This window comes from Oncorhynchus nerka, linkage group LG23, assembly GCF_034236695.1.
Source record: "Oncorhynchus nerka isolate Pitt River linkage group LG23, Oner_Uvic_2.0, whole genome shotgun sequence".
Classification (NCBI taxonomy): domain Eukaryota; kingdom Metazoa; phylum Chordata; class Actinopteri; order Salmoniformes; family Salmonidae; genus Oncorhynchus; species Oncorhynchus nerka.
In genome coordinates, this window is record NC_088418.1 from 11,048,598 (window position 1) to 11,071,586 (window position 22,989).

General features: G+C 42.0%; 1 protein-coding gene across 4 annotated transcripts in view; it reads right to left on the minus strand.

Annotated features, from left to right (window-relative positions):
* The window catches only part of LOC115106303 (myocardin-like), a 45,820-nt gene extending 23,343 nt beyond the window's left edge, over positions 1-22,477 (minus strand). For all 4 annotated transcript variants that reach the window (XM_065007850.1, XM_065007849.1, XM_065007848.1 and 1 more), the window contains exons 1-2: positions 22,175-22,477; positions 11,173-11,238 (exon numbers count right to left, since the gene is read on the minus strand). In XM_065007850.1, coding sequence (XP_064863922.1) covers positions 11,173-11,238; positions 22,175-22,229 — 121 coding nt within the window. In that variant the 5' untranslated portion in view covers positions 22,230-22,477. The remainder of the gene's footprint in view (positions 1-11,172; positions 11,239-22,174) is intronic.
* Between the last annotated feature and the right edge of the window lie 512 nt (positions 22,478-22,989).

Below are 22,989 nucleotides of genomic sequence, written 5' to 3' on the forward strand. Positions count from 1 at the left end.
GGGAGTTCTTCAGTCCCAGGTTCATTAGCTTAGTGCCGATTACTGTGGGGATGGCGTCGTCGATGCACTTATTCATGAAGCCAGTGATTGATGTGGTGTACTCCTCAATGCCATCGGATGAGTCCCGAAACATATTCCAGTCTGTGCTAGCAAAACAGTCCTGTAGTTTAGCATCCGTTTCATCTGACCACTTCCACATTTTGCGTGTCACTGGTACTTCCTGTTTGAGGTTTTGCTTGTAAGGAAGGAATCAGGAGGATAGAGGTATGGTCAAATTGGCCAAGTGGAGGGTGAGGGAGAGCTTTTTATGCATCTCTGTGTGTGGAGTAAGATGATCTAGAGGTGGTTCACCTCTAGTTGCACAGGTGACATGCTGGTAGAAATGAGGTAAAATGGATTTCAGTTTTCCTGCTTTAAAATCACCAGCCACTAGGACTTCTTGTTTGTTTATGGCCCTAAACAGCTCATTGAGTTCGGTCTTAGTGCCAGCATCGGTTTGTGGTAAATACGAAAAATATGGATTGAAATGCTCTTGGTAAATAGTATGATCTACAGTTTATCATGAGGTATTCTAACTCAGTAACTATTAGTATTGCTGTGTATGTTGTTGTATTGATGTTATAATCTCTCTATCAGCAGACCTCAACTGTTTTTTTGAAGTGTCAGAGATCTAATATTTTCAAAGATGATAAACAAAATGGAAGAGGTCATCGGCACATTACCGGACAGCTGAACAACAGCCGTCTTCAATCAGATACCTTCGTAGGTGACTCACTGGAGCCACGTAAATCAGACAGTCAAAACAGAGATGTGGGGAGGGACACCCACACACACACACACAAACACACACTCGCCCTTCTCCCCTGGACCCAAATGCAGCTGCTGTTTGTCTCTATAAAGCATGTCCCTGTTCCTAGGGAGGTAGAGTAAACCTCGGTGCTCCAGCCTTTTATTGACCACAATATGTTTACTGAAGAGACAGAGGAAGAGAACATAAAACCAGCGTATACAGAAACCCTGGCTGGTCACATAGAGAGAGAGCAGGACTAACATACTTGGATGTAAGAGAAACTTTTGAATATGTCCCAATCACATACATTGGGTTAAGGGACCCCTTCATTGTTTGCTGAAGTTTTTCTCTCTCCAGCTAGTATACAAAATGGTATGCTTTAATAGTGTTGCTACGGTTACCACATACCTTCTATGGGGAAGCTATGACTGTTGCAAACTATACTACCAAAACTGCATGCTATTCAATGCATTCTTGTGGTTACTTGTGATTCACACTCAATTTTAAAGTTGGACTACTTTTAGTATTTCACTGCAGCTGTATAGCCTCATCTTCACTCCACTGAAGAGTAAAAACACACCATTTTCAAACTCAAAAACAAACTCAAAGCAAAGTCATGTTTATCTGTGAAAAATCACACACAGGTTCATGTGAGTCACACACCTCAAGATGCAGGCAGATAGGTGTTACTCAGTGATACATGTCGTGACGGCTGCCTGTCTGAAGGCAGCAGTCAAGTGGAATGATATTCTTGTGCACCAGCTCCATGGGGCCAGGTCTCAGGGCCAGTTTGTCATTGAGGTCATCTGCCAGACAGGCTTTCTTCAGCCTCAGCTGAGCCTCCACGGAAGAAACGTCCCCGGCCCGGTCAACATGTACCCAGCAAGCAAAACCAAATATTACCTCCCTGGACTGTAATCTCCCTGGACTGTAACCTCCCTGGACTGTTACCTCCCTGGACTGTTACCTCCCTGGACTGTTACCTCCCTGGACTGTTACCTCCCTGGACTGTTACCTCCCTGGACTGTTACCTCCCTGGACTGTTACCTCCCTGGACTGTTACCTCCCTGGACTGTTACCTCCCTGGACTGTTTCCTCCCTGGACTGTTTCCTCCCTGGACTGTTTCCTCCCTGGACTGTTACCTCCCTGGACTGTAACCTCCCTGGACTGTAACCTCCCTGGACTGTAACCTCCCTGGACTGTAACCTCCCTGGACTGTTTCCTCCCTGGACTGTAACCTCCCTGGACTGTAACCTCCCTGGACTGTAACCTCCCTGGACTGTAACCTCCCTGGGCTGTAACCTCCCTGGGCTGTAACCTCCCTGGACTGTAACCTCCCTGGACTGTAACCTCCCTGGAGTGTTAACTATTTTGTATAGGAGTTGATTCACTGCTCATCTGAATCTCCAGTGACATTCACTGATGACGTATAAGTAGTGACGTTACATTTGATACCGGAGCTACGAGGCATTTATCGAAATCGCTAACTTCAAAGCAGCGTGCCGATGCGTGTCTCACTTTATCAGAAATACGTCATCAATGACGTCTGAAGCTTTGTTTGATCACATGCTTTTTTTTTTAAACCGCGTGTTGCAAAATCCCTCTGACTTTGCTGTGGTTCCAGTGCTTTCTTGGATTCCAAGCTGCTTTCAAACACCGATCCCTACTGGACACCATACTTCCAAATATACACGGAACAAAAATATAAAAGCAACATGTAAAGTGTTGGTCCCATGTTTCATGAGCTGAAATAAAATATCCCAGAAATGTTCCATATGAAGAAAAGCTCATTTCTCTACAATTTTGTGCACAAATATGTTCACATCCCTGTTAGTGAGCATTTCTCCTTCGCAAAGATTATGCCTCCACCTGACAGGTGTGGCCTATTAAAAAGCTGATTAAACAGCATGATCATTGCACAGGTGCACCTTGTGCTGGGGACAATAAAAGGCCACTCAAATCGACAGTTTTCTCACACAACACATGAAAAACAATCTCATAATCACACGCTGCTATTTATTGCTGACCAGCAGATGCCACTAATGTGCATTGTGAATAGCTAATGAAGCTCAGAGTAACCCTTTTTTGGCACAATTTGGTGAAAGCGCTGAAGCCTTCAGAAAGCCTTGGTTTCCAATTCCCTATTTGTAAGCTTCCTGGTTCGAGCCAGTTCCAAGCAGTGAGTGATAATTCAAATGTAGGGGAGGCGACTCATTCAAATATTTGGGGATGTGGTTTTCTCACAGCTCTTTTTGTGCAACTGTGAGTTAGAGTATCATTCCAGTTTATCTAATCTGTTGTGTTATATATGACGATGGCCAGTGTCTTGTGAAAGACTCATGTATGGCCTTGTGTCGATTGAGAACGGTTGACGAAATCAGTCAGTGGTTCTCAGTTCTCAGGGAACCCCAGCTGTTCCAGAGGGATTCTAGATTCAATTTGTCAATTAAGAATAACAACACAATAATACAATATAATATGACTGACCAGAATTTTTTAAAAACCTGTATGGTGCTTCAAAAGCATCTACAATCTGTCAGATAAGGTTCTTTATGGAACCATTCTCCATAACGGTTCTATAAAAACACAAAATGTGTTCTACATAGCCCCCCAAAAGGATTGTAGCCATAGCAGAACCCTTTTGGATGCTATAAATAACTTTTTGTAATGGTTCTTTGTAGAACCTTTGGAAAGGGTTCTTTAAAGCAGCACACAGGTTCCATTTAGAACTTTACGAGCAAAGTTCTTCATATATCCTTCAAAAAAGGGTTCCACCCTTACACGGTACTATTTAACCATTCTTTTTTGGTGTGAAGGCAGTTAGACTTCCTCCACTAGATACGTTTTTTGTTGTTGTTGAGCTAATTAAAAGGGGGACTGCGACATGGGTAAGACTGCCTTATGTGCACACACACACTATACAAATAATCCTGGATTAGGTTGGCTCAATATCCGTGCTTCTTTTAGGATGGGTTACCTGCTGGTGTGCTGCAGCCTGAGCTACTTTGATTAATCCCCCGAGAGAAATAGTGATAGCATTTATTTAGTCAAATCTTTAACCCTTTACACTCCTACCTGTATACAGGTTGAAAAGGGTAGATTTGGGCACTGATAAACGCCTAAATTGGAACGCAGTGGCTGTACAGTAACATGCTATACATGACGTCAGAGTTCTGGCTCTGCGCTTCACAGCGCTGTATGGGTTTTGACTGACAGCCGTTCTGAACATGAGCACCTCGCGCCACAAGAAGTTGCCCCCGTCCCTCCCACTAATTGGGCAACTTTTGCAATTGTTTTGTAGTCTGAGGGAAATGCTGTAAATTAAGAGGATTCTATGGATTTTGAAAGATGAGAAGTTGAGGATTATATGATGTCATACAAGCAAGCTAAAACACCTGTGAGTCCAAATGTGCACTTCACATTTCAAAATCATATAAACTCATGTCAAATACGGTGTCAACATTTATAATCAATATGTTTGAATTACAGTTACCAGATAACATGGCGTCTGGGTTGTTCTGAACAGAATGACCCTGTGTTTGTCTATTGGGAAGAACATTTGTGCACCCAAGACTTCTTTCTATGGGCAGTGGCGAACCCGTCATTCAGGGCAGGCCACTTTCTTATTGTTGCCTATTTTGCATGTTGTTTAAGCATTAATACGTGTCACAAATCAGTTTGCAAACAATGTAAAACAAATGAAAAAATAATTGAGTTAATAAAGCCTCCATACAAACATGGTCTCCTTTTTTGCCTTCTTGAGTGAGGCAGCTCCAAAATGCAGGTGTTTCAGCCTCGTGCCTTATGTGTTGGTGGGGAAGCCAGCGGAAAATACGGAGCACTGCACCGTGATTGGCTCAGTCTTCTGTCAATCAAGGGGAAACTACATCACAGTGAAGTCTAAGGGGAGACCTCAAAATTTAGAGCCCTTTGGGTATTAATTATGTGTTGGTGGGGAAGCCAGCGGAAAATACGGAACGTAAAGGGGTCGGTAATGTTCTTTAGTTGCGCCGTGATTGGCTCAGTGTTCTGTCACTCATGGGGACACTACGTCACCGCAAAATCTATGGGGAGAGCTCAAAAATTCAAGCCCCTTTTTGTGCTGTCATAGAGTAGCATTAGAAGTGCCCATCCAAGAAGGCTCAAGGTCATTGGTCACAGATAAAATGACATCAACTCACGTTATATCTACAGTAGCTTTGATTGTCAACATCATACTTTTAAAATCTTAGTTAGGAGTCATCATCAATTAAGTTGACAATCTACGAAGATAAATAATGAAGACAAATTACAGATAAAACGTATCGGTGCTCATCGGACATAAACATTACACAACAAGTTGGAAATTGCAAATTCAACAATGAGTGGTTTCAGTGGAGTGGGTGTGTGGTCCCACTTCTGGGATGAAGGGAATTTTTTCCAAGGTTAAAATGATAAACATTCAACATTGGCCATGCTGTCAATCCAGCATGATTTCTGCCGCGCTCAAAACAACTTAACTCAGAACTGGGGAAATCTGACAATGAATTCAAGACAACTGGGAACTCAGTAAAAAACGAGCTCCGACTGGGAAAAATACGCTTTGAACGGTCATCGGGCCTCTTTCTAGAGCTACGACCTGAAGATCACTGACGTCATCACGATTCAACCTTGCTTTTTTTTCCAGAGTTCCAAGTAGTCTTGAAAGTACCATAAATCCAGAGAATGCCAGACTTTGATGACAAAGTTTGATGACAAAATTTGCCTACGAAGCACCGCCACGCCACCTTCCTGTGCAAGTGAGCACAAGAAGGCGAGTCCAAAAATGTACTGTATGCTGTATGCTGCTGCTTAAATGATGTAATATGCCAGGGAGCCATGTAGCTAAGAAAGTAATAAATACTAAGTGTATGTTGTGTAGTAAACTGTTAGTAGCCCATGTGCCACACCCTAATAATTTGGTCTATTTTCACCTCTTAATTTCACCTACTGTTCTGACCTGGTGGTGCACATGTAGCCTATAACCTTTTTTAGAGAAATGTCATCATTGAATATTGTAAGAACTTTCATTGTCAGTTTATATGGTCCCTTCATTTATCCTACGGTTCTGACTTGGTGTACAGGGAGAACACTGCAAGAGCGGCCCAAGTTCTGAATTATGTCGCTCATTAATGTCTTAATCGAAATGACGGATTTCCTCTTATCATCCCCTTATGCCGTAGTTTGTACATCTCAATTGTCAGTAGAAACCATATTTGTTTATCATATATTGTTTCTGTAGTTGCTCCAAGGCAAAGCTAGCTAAAAAACACCTTATAGTCGAAGACTCTTCTTTGAATCACAAAAGAGGGGCTGGTTTAACCTCTTAAGTCGACCCTCTACTTTTTTGAACACTCTGTTAAAAATCGCGCAACATTTCAGCGCCCTGCTACTCATGCCAGGAATATAGTATATGCATTTGCTTAGTCTGTGTGGATAGAAAACACTCAGACGTTTATAAAACTGGTTAACACTGCTGTGGCTTTACCAGAACGGCATTTACATCGAAAAGCACAGGAAAAACTGATCACTGAAAATGGGAAAATATATCCATGCGCTACTTGAACCCATTGATAAAGGTGAACGACAATTAATTGACTGAGGTTGCAGTACCTACAGCTTCCACACGGTGTCTAGAGTCTTGTCATTTCCCTTCGAGTTTTTTCTTGGTCAAACACATGCAGGGCACCGTATCTCCTCAGGTCTAGGACCGGATATTTTCGTTGAGTTTCTAGCCGGACATTTTTCCAGACGGACAGCTAATGATCTTTACATCGCCTCCTGATGAATTTTATCGCTTATTAACGTTTACTAATACCTAAAGTTGCATTACAAACGTATTTCGAAGTGTTTTGTGAAAGTTTATCGTCGACTTTTTGAATTAAAAAAAATGACGTTACGTTTTGAAACAATGTTTTTTTCGTTTATCACACAGTCTACATATAACGATATCTAGGCTTTATATGGACCGATTTAATCGAAATAAAGACCCAAATAGTGTTTATGGGACATCTAGGAGTGCCAACAAAGAAGATGGTGAAAGGTAATGAATGTTTTCTATTTTATTGTGCGGTTTGTGTAACGCCGAAATGCTAATTATTTTGTTTACGTCCCCTGCAGGTCTTTTGGGGTGTTACATGGTATCAGATAATAGCTTCTCATGCTTTCGCCGAAAAGCATTTTAAAAATCTGACTCGTTGCCTGGATTCACAACGAGTGTAGCTTTAATTCGATACCCTGCATGTGTATTTTAATGAACTTTTGAGTTTTAACTAATACTATTAGCATTTAGCGTAGCGCATTTGCATTTCCAGAGCTCTAGTTGGGACGCAAGCGTCCCGAGTAGAAGCAAGAGGTTAAATGATGAAGACATATTTCGGTTGAATGCATTCACCCATGACTGCGTGGCCATGCACGCCTCCAACTCGATCATGAAGTTTGCAGACGACACAACAGTAGTAAGGCTTGATCACCAACAACAACGACGAGACAGCCTATAGGGAGGAGGGGAGGGCACTCGGAGTGTGGTGTCAGGAAAACAACCTCACACTCAACGTCAACAAAACAAAGGAGATGATTGTGGACTTCAGAAAACAGCAGAGGGAGCACCCCCCTATCCACATAGAAGGGACAGCAGTGGAGAAGGTGGAAAGTTAAGTTCCTCGGCGTTCACATCACGGATAAATTGAAATGGTCCACCCACACAGATAGTGTGGTAAAGAAGGCGCAACAGCGTCAGTGTAGACATGGTTAATATTGTAAATGACTATTGTAGCTGGAAATGGCAGATTTTTTATTAAATATCTAAATAGTTGTACAGAGGCACATTATCAGCAACCATCACTCCTGTGTTCCAATGGCACGTAGTGTTAGCTAATCCAAGTTTATCATTTTAAAAGTCTAATTGATCATTAGAAAACCCTTTTGCAATTATGTTAGTCCAGCTGAAAACAGTTGTGCTGATTAAAGAAGTAATACAACTGGCCTTCTTAAGACTAGCTGAGTATCTGGAGCATCAGGATTTGTGGGTTTGATTACAGGCTCAAAATGGCCAGAAATAACTTTTTTTCTGAAACTCATCAGTCTATTCTTGTTCTGAGAAATGAATGCTATTCCATGCGAGGAATTGCCAAGAAGCTGAAGATCTCGTACAACGCTGTGTACTACTCCCTTCACAGAACAGCGCAAACTGGCACTAACCAGAATAGAAAGAGTGTGAGGCCCCGGTGCGCAACTGAGCAAGAGGACAAGTACATTAGAGTGTCTAGTTTGAGATATGGACTGGGTAGTCCACAGAATGTAATGTAATATAATCAAATAACAAGGGCCCTTTTGCAACCATCGATGGGACTAGATTGTCGCCAGCTGATGTCTCGTTAAACCATTAATATGAACTAAATTCACCAGCACAGCTAATATCAATGATTGGTCACCTCATTACCGCTCCCTAAAAGATGATGTCGGTGTTACCCTTAGTCCTGCTTGCAACCAAAGTCTTTGAAGATATGTTCGCCCTCTGGTTGGTATTGTCACAGGAACAATATAGTTATTTTTGAACAAACTAAGGACAATTTATCAATTTCACAAGCATTCAATATAATAATAATGGCGCAATGTTATGGGCTCCGAACCAATTGTGCTATTTGGAGTATTTTGTGTGTTTTTTCACATTATTTGTATCTTATTTTGTACTTATTGTTTCTGCCACCGTCTTTTATGACCGAAAAGAGCTTCTGGATATCAGAACAGCGATTACTCACCTCGAACAGGGCAAAGATATTTTCTTTAACGAGTTGGATGTGAAGGATTTACTCCAGATGCCCGACATGCCCCAAATCCCCGTCATTCGCATGAAGATGCAGATACAGGGGACGCAGGTCTGAGTGCCTTGAGAGAATTCATCGGCAAGTGGGTAACCCGCCTCTACCATCCGTCCTATTGGCCAACGTGTAATCAATGGAAAATAAACTGGATGAGCTCTGTTCAAGAGTATCCTACCAATTGGACATAAAAATGTAATATCTTATGTTTCACTCAGACGAACCATCAAACAGGCAAAGCGTAAATACAGGACTAAGATTGAATCCTCCTACACCGGCTCCGACGTTCGTCGGATGTGGCATGGCTTGTAACTATTACGGACAACAATGGGAAGCCTTAATATAACCGTACAGAATGGCAAATAACAGAGCTCATTGTCTCTCTGTCACAGGTTTGGCTTTGACTCTCCAGTCCTCTGAAGGATAATATAGTGTGTGAGTGTGTGTGTAACCAGTGATAAGTGTGCGGAGGAACAGAAACCAGAGGCCCGGCATGGCCTATCAGTTTCTGGGAGTCTCCCGGAGATAAAGCAAGCAGCATGGGCAAACGTGATTGGTTGACAGGGCAGATCCTCTTTTAGAAATGTTTTCCGATTGGACGTTTATCTGGTGATAGTAGGCGAGAGGTCGGCGGTACACATGAAAAGGGTTTTGGCATCTATTAACTTTCTCACACACACACACACACACACACACACACACACACACACACACACACACACACACACACACACACACACACACACACACACACACACACACACACACACACACACACACACACACACACACACACACACACACACACACACACCTTTCCCTCTGGATTGCATTCCCTCTGCACACACCATTGTTTATAAATACCCAAGCAAGTGCACTCACACAGAATACAGCTCTGGCCTCTATAGTGGAGATGCCCTTGTTTCTCTAACAAAATGTTGGCCAGTTTATACTTATAGGAGCATTAAATGCAGACGAAAAAGTTCAATTAAACTCACTCTCTCTCTCTAGTAACGCAGTACATGGTGTCCCACTCTCTCTCTCTCTAGTAACGCAGTACATGGTGTCCCACTCTCTCTCTCTCTCTCTCTCTCTCTCTAGTAATGCAGTACATGGTGTCCCACTCTCTCTCTCTAGTAATGCAGTACATGGTTTCCCTCTTTCTCTCTCTAGTAACGCAGTACATGGTGTCCCTCTCTCTCTCTCTCTCTGGTAACGTAGTACATGGTGTCCCTCTTTCTTTCTCTAGTAATGCAGTACATGGTGTCCCACTCTCTCTCTCTCTAGTAACGCAGTACATGGTGTCCCACTCTCTCTCTCTAGTAATGCAGTACATGGTTTCCCTCTTTCTCTCTCTAGTAACGCAGTACATGGTGTCCCTCTCTCTCTCTCTCTCTGGTAACGTAGTACATGGTGTCCCTCTTTCTTTCTCTAGTAATGCAGTACATGGTGTCCCACTCTCTCTCTCCAGTAACGCAGTACATGGTGTCCCACTCTCTCTCTCTGGTAACGCAGTACATGGTGTCCCCCTCGCTCTCTCTCTAGTAACACAGTACATGGTGTCCCACTCACTCTCTCTCTAGTAATGCAGTACATGGTGTCCCACTCTCTCTCTCTCTAGAAATGCAGTACACAGTGTCCCTCTCTCTCTCTCTAGTAATGCAGTACATGGTGTCCCTCTCTCTCTCTCTCTAGTAATGCAGTACATGGTGTCCCTCTCTCTCTCTCTAGTAATGCAGTACATGGTGTCCCTCTCTCTCTCTCTACTAATGCAGTACATGGTGTCCCTCTCTCTCTCTAGTAATGCAGTACATGGTGTCCCTATCTCTCTCTCTCTACTAATGCAGTACATGGTGTCCCTCTCTCTCTCTCTCTAGTAATGCAGTACATGGTGTCCCTCTCTCTCTCTCCAGTAACGCAGTACATGGTGTCCCACTTGCTCTCTCTCTAGTAATGCAGTACATGATGTCCCACTCTTTCTCTCTGGTAACACAGTACATGGTGTCCCACTCTTTCTCTCTGGATACGCAGTACATGGTGTCCCACTCTTTCTTTCTCTAGTAACACAGTACATGATGTCCCACTCTCTCTCTCTTTAGTAACGCAGTACATGGTGTCCCACTCTCTCTCTCTCTCTCTAGTAACGTAGTACATGGTGTCCCTCTCTCTCTCTCTCTCTAGTAACGCAGTACATGGTGCCCCACTCTCTCTTTCTCTGGTAACGCAATACATGGTGTCCCACTCTCTCTCTCTCTGGTAACGCAGTACATGGTGTCCCTCTCTCTCTCTAGTAATGCAGTACATGGTGTCCCACTCTCTCTCTCTCTCAGTACATGGTGTCCCACTCTCGCTCTCTGGTAATGCAGTACATGGTGTTCCACTCTCTCTCTCTAGTAACGCAGTACATGGTGTCCCACTCTCTCTCTCTCTAGTAACGCAGTACATGGTGTCACACACGCTTATGAGACACACTTGTCACGTTGGTGGCTGAGAGGTGTGTGTGTGCACGCACACTTGCACGTGTATGTAAAAGTGTTACTCACGAGGCATGATGCCCTGGTCTGCAAGCTGCTTTCCAGTCCTCCTCTGCTGGAGTCTGAACTGCAGAACTACAGGGGGGAGATGGAGGAGGGAGACAGAGAGATGAGGGATGGAGGGATGGAGTGAGACAGAGAGAGGAGGGAGGGTAGGAAAGGGTGGGGGAAGCAGATACAGAGGGGTTGAGAAACTATTCTAATTTCAGCAGAGAAAGTATTGCTATGGTTGTGTGCCAGTGAGAGAATGGGGTTTGACAAATCATGAACCAAAATCATTGTATGAAAGTTCTCAAAGTTCTGATGCTACATTAACATCCTGAAAAATGCAGCAGCATGCCACCATCTATCCCACTTCTGTCTTGCCTCTGAAGCTAAGCAGGGTTGGTCCTGGTCGGTCCCTGGATGGGAGACCAGATGCTGCTGGAATTGGTGCAGGAGGACCAGTAGGATGCACTCTTTCGTCTGGTCTAAAAAAAAATATATATCCCAATGACCCAGGGTAGTGATTGGGGACATTGCCCTGTGTAAGGTACCGTCTTTCAGATGGGACGTTAAACGGCTGTCGATTCTCTGTGGTCACTAAAGATCCCATGGCACTTATTGTACGGGTGTTAACCCCGGTGTCCTGGCTAAATCCCCAATCTGGCCCTCAAGGCTACCTAATCATCCCCAGCTTCCAATTGGCTCATTCATCCCCTTCCTCTCCCCTATAACCATTTCCCAGGTCATTGCTGTAAATGTGGTAAAATAAGGGTTAAACAAATAAAACACAAGCCTCATGCCAATCTCTGTGTGCATAGAATAGTCGCAGAGACACACAGAGTAAAAAATGATGCTGTGGGTTGACATATTTCTGTGAACAGGATGTAAGGAATGATAAACACAGCTCCCTCCTGGCCTTAGATCTGCTAGGCAGTGTGTGGTCTGTCTGTGTTCTGACACACACACACTGGCCCTCGTCTACCGATCCTCCCTTAGCCTCTATCCAAAGTCCCTCGTGTGTGTGTGTGTGTGGGGGTCGTAGACGCCCGTTAACCCCATGTCAGTGTGCACGTGTGTGTTCTGTGCTCCCCTGCAGAAGAGGTCTCACAACGGAACCCTCCAGCTGAGATGATCAGCCAGGTCACCCGTGATTCAAGTCAATATTCAACGTCAATCCATGTAGGGAGATGATGTGGAAACCGTTCACTAGGGGAAACCTAGTTTGTAGTTTTGCTAGGGCATTGTGGACAGGGATGGCGGATGGGCGTAAGCATTTGCCTCTGATTCCAAAGGTAGCAAGTTTCGAATCCAGTTTTAAGGGTATTCCCAAACCTTAACCCTTACCCATTCAGAGTTAATACCTAACGTTAAGAATTCAGAGATGACGCCAAAACTAAAGCTTAAAACACTTTGAAATCTGATGTTTGTAGCAACATGGATAAACGTCTAACTATGACGTGAGACTGGTTGAGAACTGGTTGAGTGTGACGTGATGATTATCTCTGTTTCTCTCGTCACTCTGGGATGGCTCAGAGTTTATAGTGGACCATTGAATGGACAGAGCTGCTATGTAGTTTCACGGCTCTGTTTCACCAATACGCCACGGGAGCATGTTTGAACAATGTCACACTGTCAACACTGGACACATACCGTGTGATGCTTGAGGTATGTGTGTGTGTGTGTGTGTCGGCTTTATCTCTCCGTCCTCTCATCTACCTCCGTTACATAATTACATCATTCTCTAAACATCTGCTTGAGATTTACAGTTTGGCAGCAGCACAGCCATTCGCTCTGACTAGACGCTGGGACAAAACATGTCACAGTGCAAACTATTTTTCATTATACTAACCTTTCAAATCACTTTTGAATATCTCTCTCTTTCTGTCAATGGATCAAATCCCTACCCCACTGGACCCTAGCCAGGTTGAAATTCAATAGTATTAATACCTCATGAATCTATAAATACAATATCGCATAAATATAATATCTCATAACACAGTCATAACGACCTGTTGTCAAATCAGCTGCCATGCTCCTGGAGAGGTCAAAGGGTTTAGTTCCCTCTAAAGAGGAGTTCCTGTGATTGGACATTCTCACTTAAAGACTCATACATATAGGGCAGGGTAGCCTAGTGGTTAGAGCGTTGGACTAGTAACCGAAGGGTTGCAAGTTCAAATCCCCAAGCTGACATGGTACAAATCTGTCGTTCTGCCCCTGAACAGGCAGTTAACCCACTGTTCCTAGGCTGTCATTGAAAATAAGAATTTGTTCTTAACTGACTTGCCTAGTTAAATAAAGGTAAATAACATTCCCCACGGTATGTGTTAATGTTTATTTATTAAAAAGGGACCTGTTCAGTCATGTTTCATATCCTGCCGTAGTCAACATTTATTCACCATGTAATCTGCTACAGTCAAGTGTGTTAATTGAATCTGTGTGAAAAAAAATGTGTTGAGTCAGGATTGGCTAATGAGATAATTGTAGCCTCTCCCACCAATTTGAGTTGATTGAATTTGTATATGCGTTTGTGGAGAAAGAGGCAGCGTAAGTAGCTGAAGGAAAGGGTAGAGGAGAGCATGTGCAACAGATTTTATGCTCTTATCTTTTGATTCTTGTTTTTATCCTTTCAGCATGATTTTAATAGATTTTATGCTCTCTCCTTTTGATTCTCGTTTTATCCTTTCAGCATGATTTTAATAGATTTTATGCTCTTATCTTTTGATTCTTGTTTTATCCTTTCAGCATGATTTTAACCGTTGGTGTATTTGTCTATTTATTCAAATAAATTCTCCATTTTGGAGTAAAACTGTTCCTGACTTCAAGAAACATTTTCATGTGCACGAGATAATGGACAACTTTGTCACAGTTGCCTAAACAAGACTACGATCTCTAACATCCCACTAACTTGAGATGTTTCTCCCTCTCTCTTTCAGATAAACGTAGATAAACACACCATCAACAGACTGTTTCATTTATGTCACTGGGGCACATCCTCATCAGATCCATCCTCTGTGATTAATTGCTGCTTGTCAGTGTGTAACAGTTGACTCTGAACCCTGCTTTAATATCACCGGGCCCTCTGCAGTCACACAGAGATGGCATTGAAAAAACACCAACGCTACATTACTGTTAACACACAATTCAGGGTGAGAGAAAATACACCTTTAATTATGAAAGCTTGGTATTCCATACAACAAAACAGGTGGAAGCTACTGGAAGCTTAAATCAGGGTTTACAACATAACCTGGCATTTATATGCCATGAACCTCTTCAGAGGCAGAGGACAAATGTGACCCGTTTCAGGAAACTAGGCGTATGTTGCGGGTCACTACTTCACAGGAGAGCCATTTGAAAGTAAACTTAAAAAAAAAAAAAATAGAGGCAGAAATGTCTTCTGGAACATGTGAACTTTCATGTGCCTTACTAACAGTGTCTGCCATCTGTAAATACACATTTTAAAAAACAGCAACCTTCCCGCCATGATCATTGCCTTGATTGGCTGAGATAATGAATGAGCTAGACATGCCGAGAGATGAGTTCGGGTTGGTCTGCCATATAGCACGTTTCTGTCTTTTTGAACTGGCCAGTATGTCTAGGTAAACCTGTCTAACGTGTCTTTAAAAAAAAAATGTATCACGTAGAAGAACTGCACAAGTGCTGCTCTCCACTTTCTGGAGGATCGAGTTTTGAAATCAGTGGAATTAGAGTATGATAGCTAAGGAGATGGATAAAACTTCTTCAAACTAAGGGCAACCATGGCATCTGTGACAGGGAGAGGCATCCATCCATGCTAGCTACATTTCAGATAATACACGTTTCTAATTTTGACAGAAAGTCATTTTCATTTCAAGTTAAAGTGTACTGTTAGCTAGCTAGCTAATGTTAGCTGGTTGGCTAGCTAGCTAAAGTTACGTGTATGAACTTATTATTCGTATCTCAGAGCCATTTGCCAGGCTAGTTATAGCCTAATGTTAGCTAGCTAACATTGAACCTGGTTGGTTAGCTACTTGCAGATTCATGCAGGGTAGTTCTTTGTTTACCTGATTACACCATTCGGTCTTTGCACCGGTTTCATCCATAGGCTAAATTGTAGCAACATCGTGATGGGTATAGGGAAAATTGGAGTATCATGTAGTAGCCTAATCCTATCAATGTTACACTGAACTGGGTGAATGGAATATGAATGACAGGTATGCAATGTGATGTAATAAAAATAAGGCCATGTTCATAAATTGTTTTATTGTCATCCCGTGCTTCTACACCTGCATTGCTTGCTGTTTGGGGTTTTAGGCTGGGTTTCTGTACAGCACTTTGAGATATCAGCTGATGTACGAAGGGCTATATAAATAAATTTGATTTGATTTGATCCCTTCTTGAACGGCACCAACCGCCACTAGCCTTGATATAGTGTTGACATAATATATACTGAACAAAAATATAAATGCAATTTCTAAGATTTTACAGAGTTACAGTTCATAGAAGAAAATCAGTCAATTGAAATAAATTAATTTCACATGAATGGGCAGGGGCGCAGCCATGGGTGGACCTGGGCGGGCATAGGCACACCCACTTGGGAACCAGGCCCAGCCAATCAGAATAAGCCCCCCCCCCCCCGGTTGTGAAGTCGGTTGGACATCCTGCCTAATTCTCTAAAACGAAGTTGGTGGCTTATGGTAGAGAAATTAACATTAAATTCTCAGGCAACGTCTCTGGTGGGCATTCCTGCAATCAGCATGCCAGTTGCACACTCCCTCAAAACGTGAGACATCTGTGGCACTGTATTGTGTGACAAAACCACATTTTAATGGCCTTTTATTGTCCCCAGCACAAGGTGCACCTGTGTAATTCTCATGCCGTTTAATCAGCTTCTTGATATGCCCCCCGGTCAGGTGGATGGATAATCTTGGCAAAGGAGAAATGTTCACTAACAAGGATATAAACACATGTGTGCACACAATTTGAGAGAAATTAGCTTTTTGTGCCAATGGAACATTTCTGGGATCTTTTATTTCAGCTCATGAAACATGGGACCAACACTTTACACATCGTGTTTACATGTTTCTTCAGTGTACAACTTCAACTTCTCTGAGAGTTATGTAATACTAGAGAGAAGGAAACCACACAAACACGTCTCCTGGGACCACTCTGAGACCCTCATCTCTCGCTGTTAAAATACCAGTAGTGGTTCCCATAGCTTACTGTTGTTGGTGTGAGCATGGAGCTGGCAATAGCAGAGTTGTGGGTTTGATCCCTGCATAGGCCACTAAATAAACACGTTAACTGCGTGAATGTATTGTACTCACGACATCAAGCTATCCATTTCCATCGACTGGCCTTCATACTTTAACGTCATACAAATAACATACAGTATATGAAAGGTCTAAGGAAACATCGCAAAAAACCCACGTCACCAACAGTAATAACCTCAGCCAGGCTCAGAGTGATGTGACTCTGTCTCTCTCTGTGACCCAGCATGTAAGACTGAACAGTCTCCCGACATCTGCATGGCATTAATAACCGGCCTATAAGCATAATGTGTGTGTGTCACAGCGAATGCCCCTGTGAAAGTCTCTCCCCCTGGTCATACACTACAATGACTCCAACCCTTCTCTCCCTCTCTCCCTCCCTCCAGAGGTCATTTCCCACTGCGTGGGCGTTGGTTTAAACAACACTGAGGGAAAGCGCAATTTAGCCTGTGATTGCTGGTAAGCAATTACCGTACCGAGCATAGAGATTGCACTGAAGAGCGAGAGAGAAAAAAAGTTGGTAAGAGCATTTTAAGTATTGATGTTCCTTACTCTTTGTTTTCAGTGAAATGAATCACTTGATAAAATGCTGCTTGACTGTAAACTGTGTGTATCAAACAAATAAACTGTGACTGAGCAGGACAGGGAGAAAGACCCAAGCATTAGACTGGCTGTAGCTCTGGCTAACATTAATACCCCCTTCAGAGAGAGAGAGAGAGACAGGGAGAGAGACTTGGCACTATTTTATCCCTGACCTCAACCCAGAGTCTCTTAGAGTGTTCACAGTCAGTCCACTGACACCCCTAACAGATCACAGCAAAATCACACTACATGAACATAGCTATGCTCAATCATGAGGAATCAAGGCCAAAAGAACTGAATAATATTGAGAAATGCTATAGATGGAAGGAAAGTAGTATGAAAATCTACCAAATAACAATTAGGCAACAACAAATTCAATCCCTTCTTGATAATTTCCTGGACAAAAGGTTTCACTGTAATAGTGAAGGTGTAAACCTGTCAGTAGAAAACCTAAACAGTATATTTGACCTCTCAGCTTCCCTATCAAATAAAACAAACAGACAACCTAAGAAAATTAACCAACCCCAAAAGGCCTGTGGGGTTGATGGTATCCTAAATTAAATGATAAAATATACAGACCACAAATTCCAATTGGCTATACTTAAACTCTTTAACATCATCCTCAGCTCTGGCATCTTCCCCAATATTTGGATCCAAGGACTGATCACCGAAGTGGAAACAAATTTGACCCCAATAACCACCGTGGGATATCTGTCAACAGGAACCTTGGGAAAACTCCTCTGCATATTCATTAACCGAGCAAATGCCAAATTGGCTTTATACCAAATTACCGTATGACAGACCACGTATTCACCCTGCACACACTAATTGACAAACAAACAAACCAAAACAAATGCAGTCTCAAAAAAGCTTGAGACTCAATTTGGCATGAGGGTCTGCTATACAAATTGTTGCAAAGTGATGTTGGGGGAAAAGCATACGACATTATAAAATCCAATAAGTGTGCGGTTAAAATTGACAAAAAACATGTATTTCCACAGGGCCTGGAGATGAGACGGGGATGCAGCTTAAGCCCCACCCTCTTCAACATATATATATATCAACTATTGGCGAGGGCACTAGAACAGTCTGCAGCACCCAGCCTACTAGAATCTGAAGTCAAATGCCTACTACCTACTGTTTGCTGATGATCTGGTGCTTCTGTCCACAACAAAGGAGGGCCTACACCTAGATCTTCTGCACAGATCCTGTCAGACCTGGGCACAGACAGAAAATCTCAGTAAGACAAATAATGGTGTTCCGAAAAAAGGTCCAGTTGCCAGGACCACGGATATAAATTCCATCTAGACACCGTTGCCCTAGAGCTCAAAAAAACGATACAAACCTTGGCCTAAACATGAAGCCACACAGGTAACTTCCACAAAGCTGTGAACTATCTAAGAGGCAAGAGTCTTTTATGCCTTCAAAATGAACATAAAATTCAACATACCAATTAGAATTGTAGAATTGAAGCTCTCTTTTCTGGATTTTGATCATTAGCGGGTATCGGCCTAATTCTGCTCTGCATGCATTATTTTGTGTTTTACGTTGTACACTGAGGATATTTTTGCAGAATTCTGCATGCAGAGTCTCAATTTGGTATGTGTCCCATTTTGTGAATTCTTGGTTGGTGAGCGGACCCCAGATCTCACAACCAAAAAGGGCAATGGGTTCTATAACTGATTCAAGTATTTTTAACCAGATACTAATGTCCCAAAATGGGACACATACCAAATTGAGACTCTGCATGCAGAATTCTGCAAAAATATCCTCAGTGTACAACGTAAAACACAAAATAATGCATGCAGAGCAGAATTAGGCCGATACCCGCTAATGATCAAAATCCAGAAAAGAGAGCTTCAATTCTACAACCACCTAAAAGGAAGTGATTCCCAAACCTTCCATAACAAATACATCACATACAGAGATATGAACCTGAAGAAAAGTCCCCTAAGCAAGTTGGTCTTGGGGCTCTGTTCACAAACACACTCCACATATCCCCAGGACAGCAAAACAATTAAACCCAACCAAATCATGACAAAACAAAAAAATAATTACTTCACATTGGAAAGAATTTACAAAAAAAGAGAGAAAACTAGAATGCTATTTGGCCCTAAACAGAGAGTGCACAGTGGCAGAATATCTGACCACTGTGACTGACCCAAAATTAAGAACATCTTTGACTATGTACAGTGAGCATTGCTACTGAGAAGGCTACCGAAGGCAGACCTGGCTCTCAAGAGAAGACAGGCAATGTGCACACTGCCCACAAAAAAGGTGGAAACTGAGCTGCACTTACTAACCTCCTGCCAAATGTATGACCATATTAGAGAGACATAATTCCCTCAGATTACACAGACCCATAAATAATTTGAAAAAAAAATCATCTTATTTTGATGAACTCCCATATCTACTGGGTGAAATTCCACAGTGTGCCATCACAGCAGCAAGATGTGTGACCTGTTGCTACAAGAAAAGGGCAACCAGTGAAGAACAAACAACATTGTAAATACAGCCCATATTGATGTTCATTTATTTTCCCTTTTGTACTTTAATATGATTACAACAGTGTAAATAGACATAATTTGATATTTGAAATGTCTTTATTCTTTTGAAATGTTTGTGAATGTAATGTCTACGGTTCACTTTGTGTTGTTTATTTCACTTGCTTTGGCAATGTAAACACATGTTTTCCATGCCAATAAAAACCTGAAATTTACATTTAAATTCAGAGAGAGAGAAAGAGAAAGAGAGAGCTGTAGTGTGTTAGAGGGATTTAAATCAGTGCTGTAGTCCACACTGTTCTTACACAGGCAGGTTAGGACACACACCGCTCTCATCACAGCCTAATGATGATAACCTTTAACCTATCACTAATCTCTATCAGAATAAACTAAATGTAAATAGGATCGACACCAAACCATACCCACGTGTGTTTGCTTTTACCAGCGTCTCACCAACAAGGCATTGTCACCCATACACCATAGAATCGTTATCATCCATAGCATCCATAGCATCTATTAAATACATAGCATCCATTGCATCTATAGCATCCATAGTACCTATAGCATCCATAGCATCTATTAAATACATAGCATCTATAGCATCCATAGTACCTATAGCATCTATTAGATACATAGCATCTATAGCATCCATAGTACCTATATCATCTATAGCATCCATTAAATACATAGCATCCATAGCATCTATAGCATCCATAGTACCTATAGCATCCATAGCATCTATTAAATACATAGCATCTATTAAATACATAGCATCTATAGCATCCATAGTACCTATAGCATCTATTAGATACATAGCATCCATTGCATCTATAGCATCCATAGTACCTATAGCATCCATAGCATCTATTAAATACATAGCATCTATAGCATCCATAGTACCTATAGCATCTATTAGATACATAGCATCTATAGCATCCATAGTACCTATAGCATCTATTAAATACATAGCATCTATAGCATCCATAGTACCTATAGCATCTATTAAATACATAGCATCCATTGCATCTATAGCATCCATAGTACCTATAGCATCCATAGCATCTATTAAATACATAGCATCTATAGCATCCATAGTACCTATAGCATCTATTAGATACATAGCATCTATAGCATCCATAGTAACTATAGCATCTATTAAATACATAGCATCCATAGCCTCTATTAAATGCATAGCATCCATAGCATCTATTAAATACATAGCATCCATTAAATACATAGCATCCATAGCATCTATTAAATACATAGCATCCATAGCATCTATTAAATACATAGCATCCATTAAATACATAGCATCCATAGCATCTATTAAATACATAGCATCCATAGCATCTATAGCATCCATAGCACCTTCACCCCGCTACCATCCAAACGGCGAGGTTAGTAGAGGTGCATCAAAGCTGGGACTGAGAGACTGAACAACTCAAGGCCATCAGACTGTTAAATGGGCATCACTCGCTGTCCTCCGACCAGTACCCTGCCCTGAAATTGAGTCACTGTTACTAGCCGGCTACCACCCGGTACTCAACCCTGCACCTTAGAGGTTGCTGCCCTATGTACTGTACATAGAAGTGGAACACTGGTCACTTTAATGTTTACATACGGTTTTACCCATTTCATATGTATATACTGTATTCCAGTCAAGGCCTATTCTATTTCATTATTGCTGTACATATACTATTCTTCAGATATACTACATATTCTATACATATCCATATACTGTCCATATTGTCTATACATCCCATCACATATATACACTGAGTGTAGAAAACATTAGGAACACCATCCTAATATGGAGTTGCACCTCTCCCTTTTGCCCTCAGAACAGCCTCAGTTTGTCAGGGCATTGGACTCTACGTTCCAAAGGGATTCTGGCCATTGTTGACTCCAATGCTTCCCACAGTTGTGTCAAGTTGGCTGGATGTCCTTTGGGTGGTGGACCGTTCTGTTGCAGTTCTTGACAAACCGGTGTGCCTGGCACCTACTACCATACCCTGTTCAAAGGCACTTCAATGTTTTGTCTTGCCCATTCACCCTCTGAATGGCACACATACACAATTCATGTCTCAATTGTCTCAATGTTTAAAAATCATTCTTTAACCTGTCTCCTCCCCTTCCTCTACACTGATTGAAGTGGATTTAACAAGTGACATCAACAAGGGATCATAGCTTTCACCTGGATTCACCTGGTCAGTCTGGCAAGGAAAGAGCAGGTGTTCTTAATGTTTTGTACACTCAGTATATACATTTATACTCCGGACTCCGACATTGCTCATCCTACATTTTCTATACATCTTTAATTCAATTATTTTACTTTTTAGATGTGTGTATTGTTAAATATTACTCCACAGTTGGAGCTAGGAACACAAGTATTTCGCTACGCCTGCAATAACATCTGCTAAATATGTGTTTGTGATTAATAACATTTGATTTGATAAGCAATATACAAAAAGCATGTACCTATGTACTACTGTTCACTATAAATAAAATACAAGTACTGACGGTTGATGGACAAATGGCATTGAAAAAATTCAACATTTAATCAATGCAAGTGCAAACATTGTATCATCAGGAGAGGATGTTTATATAGTACATATCAACAAAGTGCCAGTCCAAGGGGTGGAACAAATGCTTCTGATAGGTGAGTGGACATTAACACACACGATAGGATCTTACCTGATCTAAACTTGCTTCGTATCAGTATGGAGCGTTCAGAGCCCAGTAGAGTCATGATGCTAACTGTATGGTTCCAGTGTACAGGAGAGAAAAAGAGAACAGACGCACACACTTTCACTTTAATGCCCCTGGCCCTTCCTGGGACCGGAGACCAGAGTTGTCCAAACGCGCGTCATTAACAACAGTTAACAGCTACTACAAGAAAAGACACACAAAAAAAACAAGTGGTGTCTCTCTTCACTCCTCTCTCTCTCCCTTGGGTAGCTGTGGGAGTCCGATAGTGAGGTAGACAGTCAGGCTTTGGTCTCATGTAGCTCTGAGTCTCCACTCCAGAGGGAGTGGAGTGATATACCTCTGCTGGGAGGAGCTAACCACTGAGGGTTCCTATAGCCCCTCCCAAGGTTCCACTAGCCCCTCCTTTAGTGGGTAATTATGCCGTCAGTGGGGAGGGGCTAGGAGCTAAAGTTTCTGGTAGCTCCTCCTTCCAGGGAGAAGAGGACTGCTGGCTGGAGACTCCCTCTGACCTTCTGGATATGTTATGGCCATGTCCTAATACACACACTTGTGTCATAAATAGTAGGGTGTTTGAGTATGCAAAAAAATTAAATGTAATAGTGTGTGAGTATACTTTAAATGGCCTAAATGTCATACTCATGGTCAATTAGATAGATATCGGGATATTTTCCCGAAATCAACAAATAGCAGGAAACGCAATCGCGTATGACACATTCTCAGTATGCTAAAATATATATAATTTTTTAATAGTACATGAATAAAAAATAAAAAACAAGTATGGTTTAAATGCCAGGAAGTTA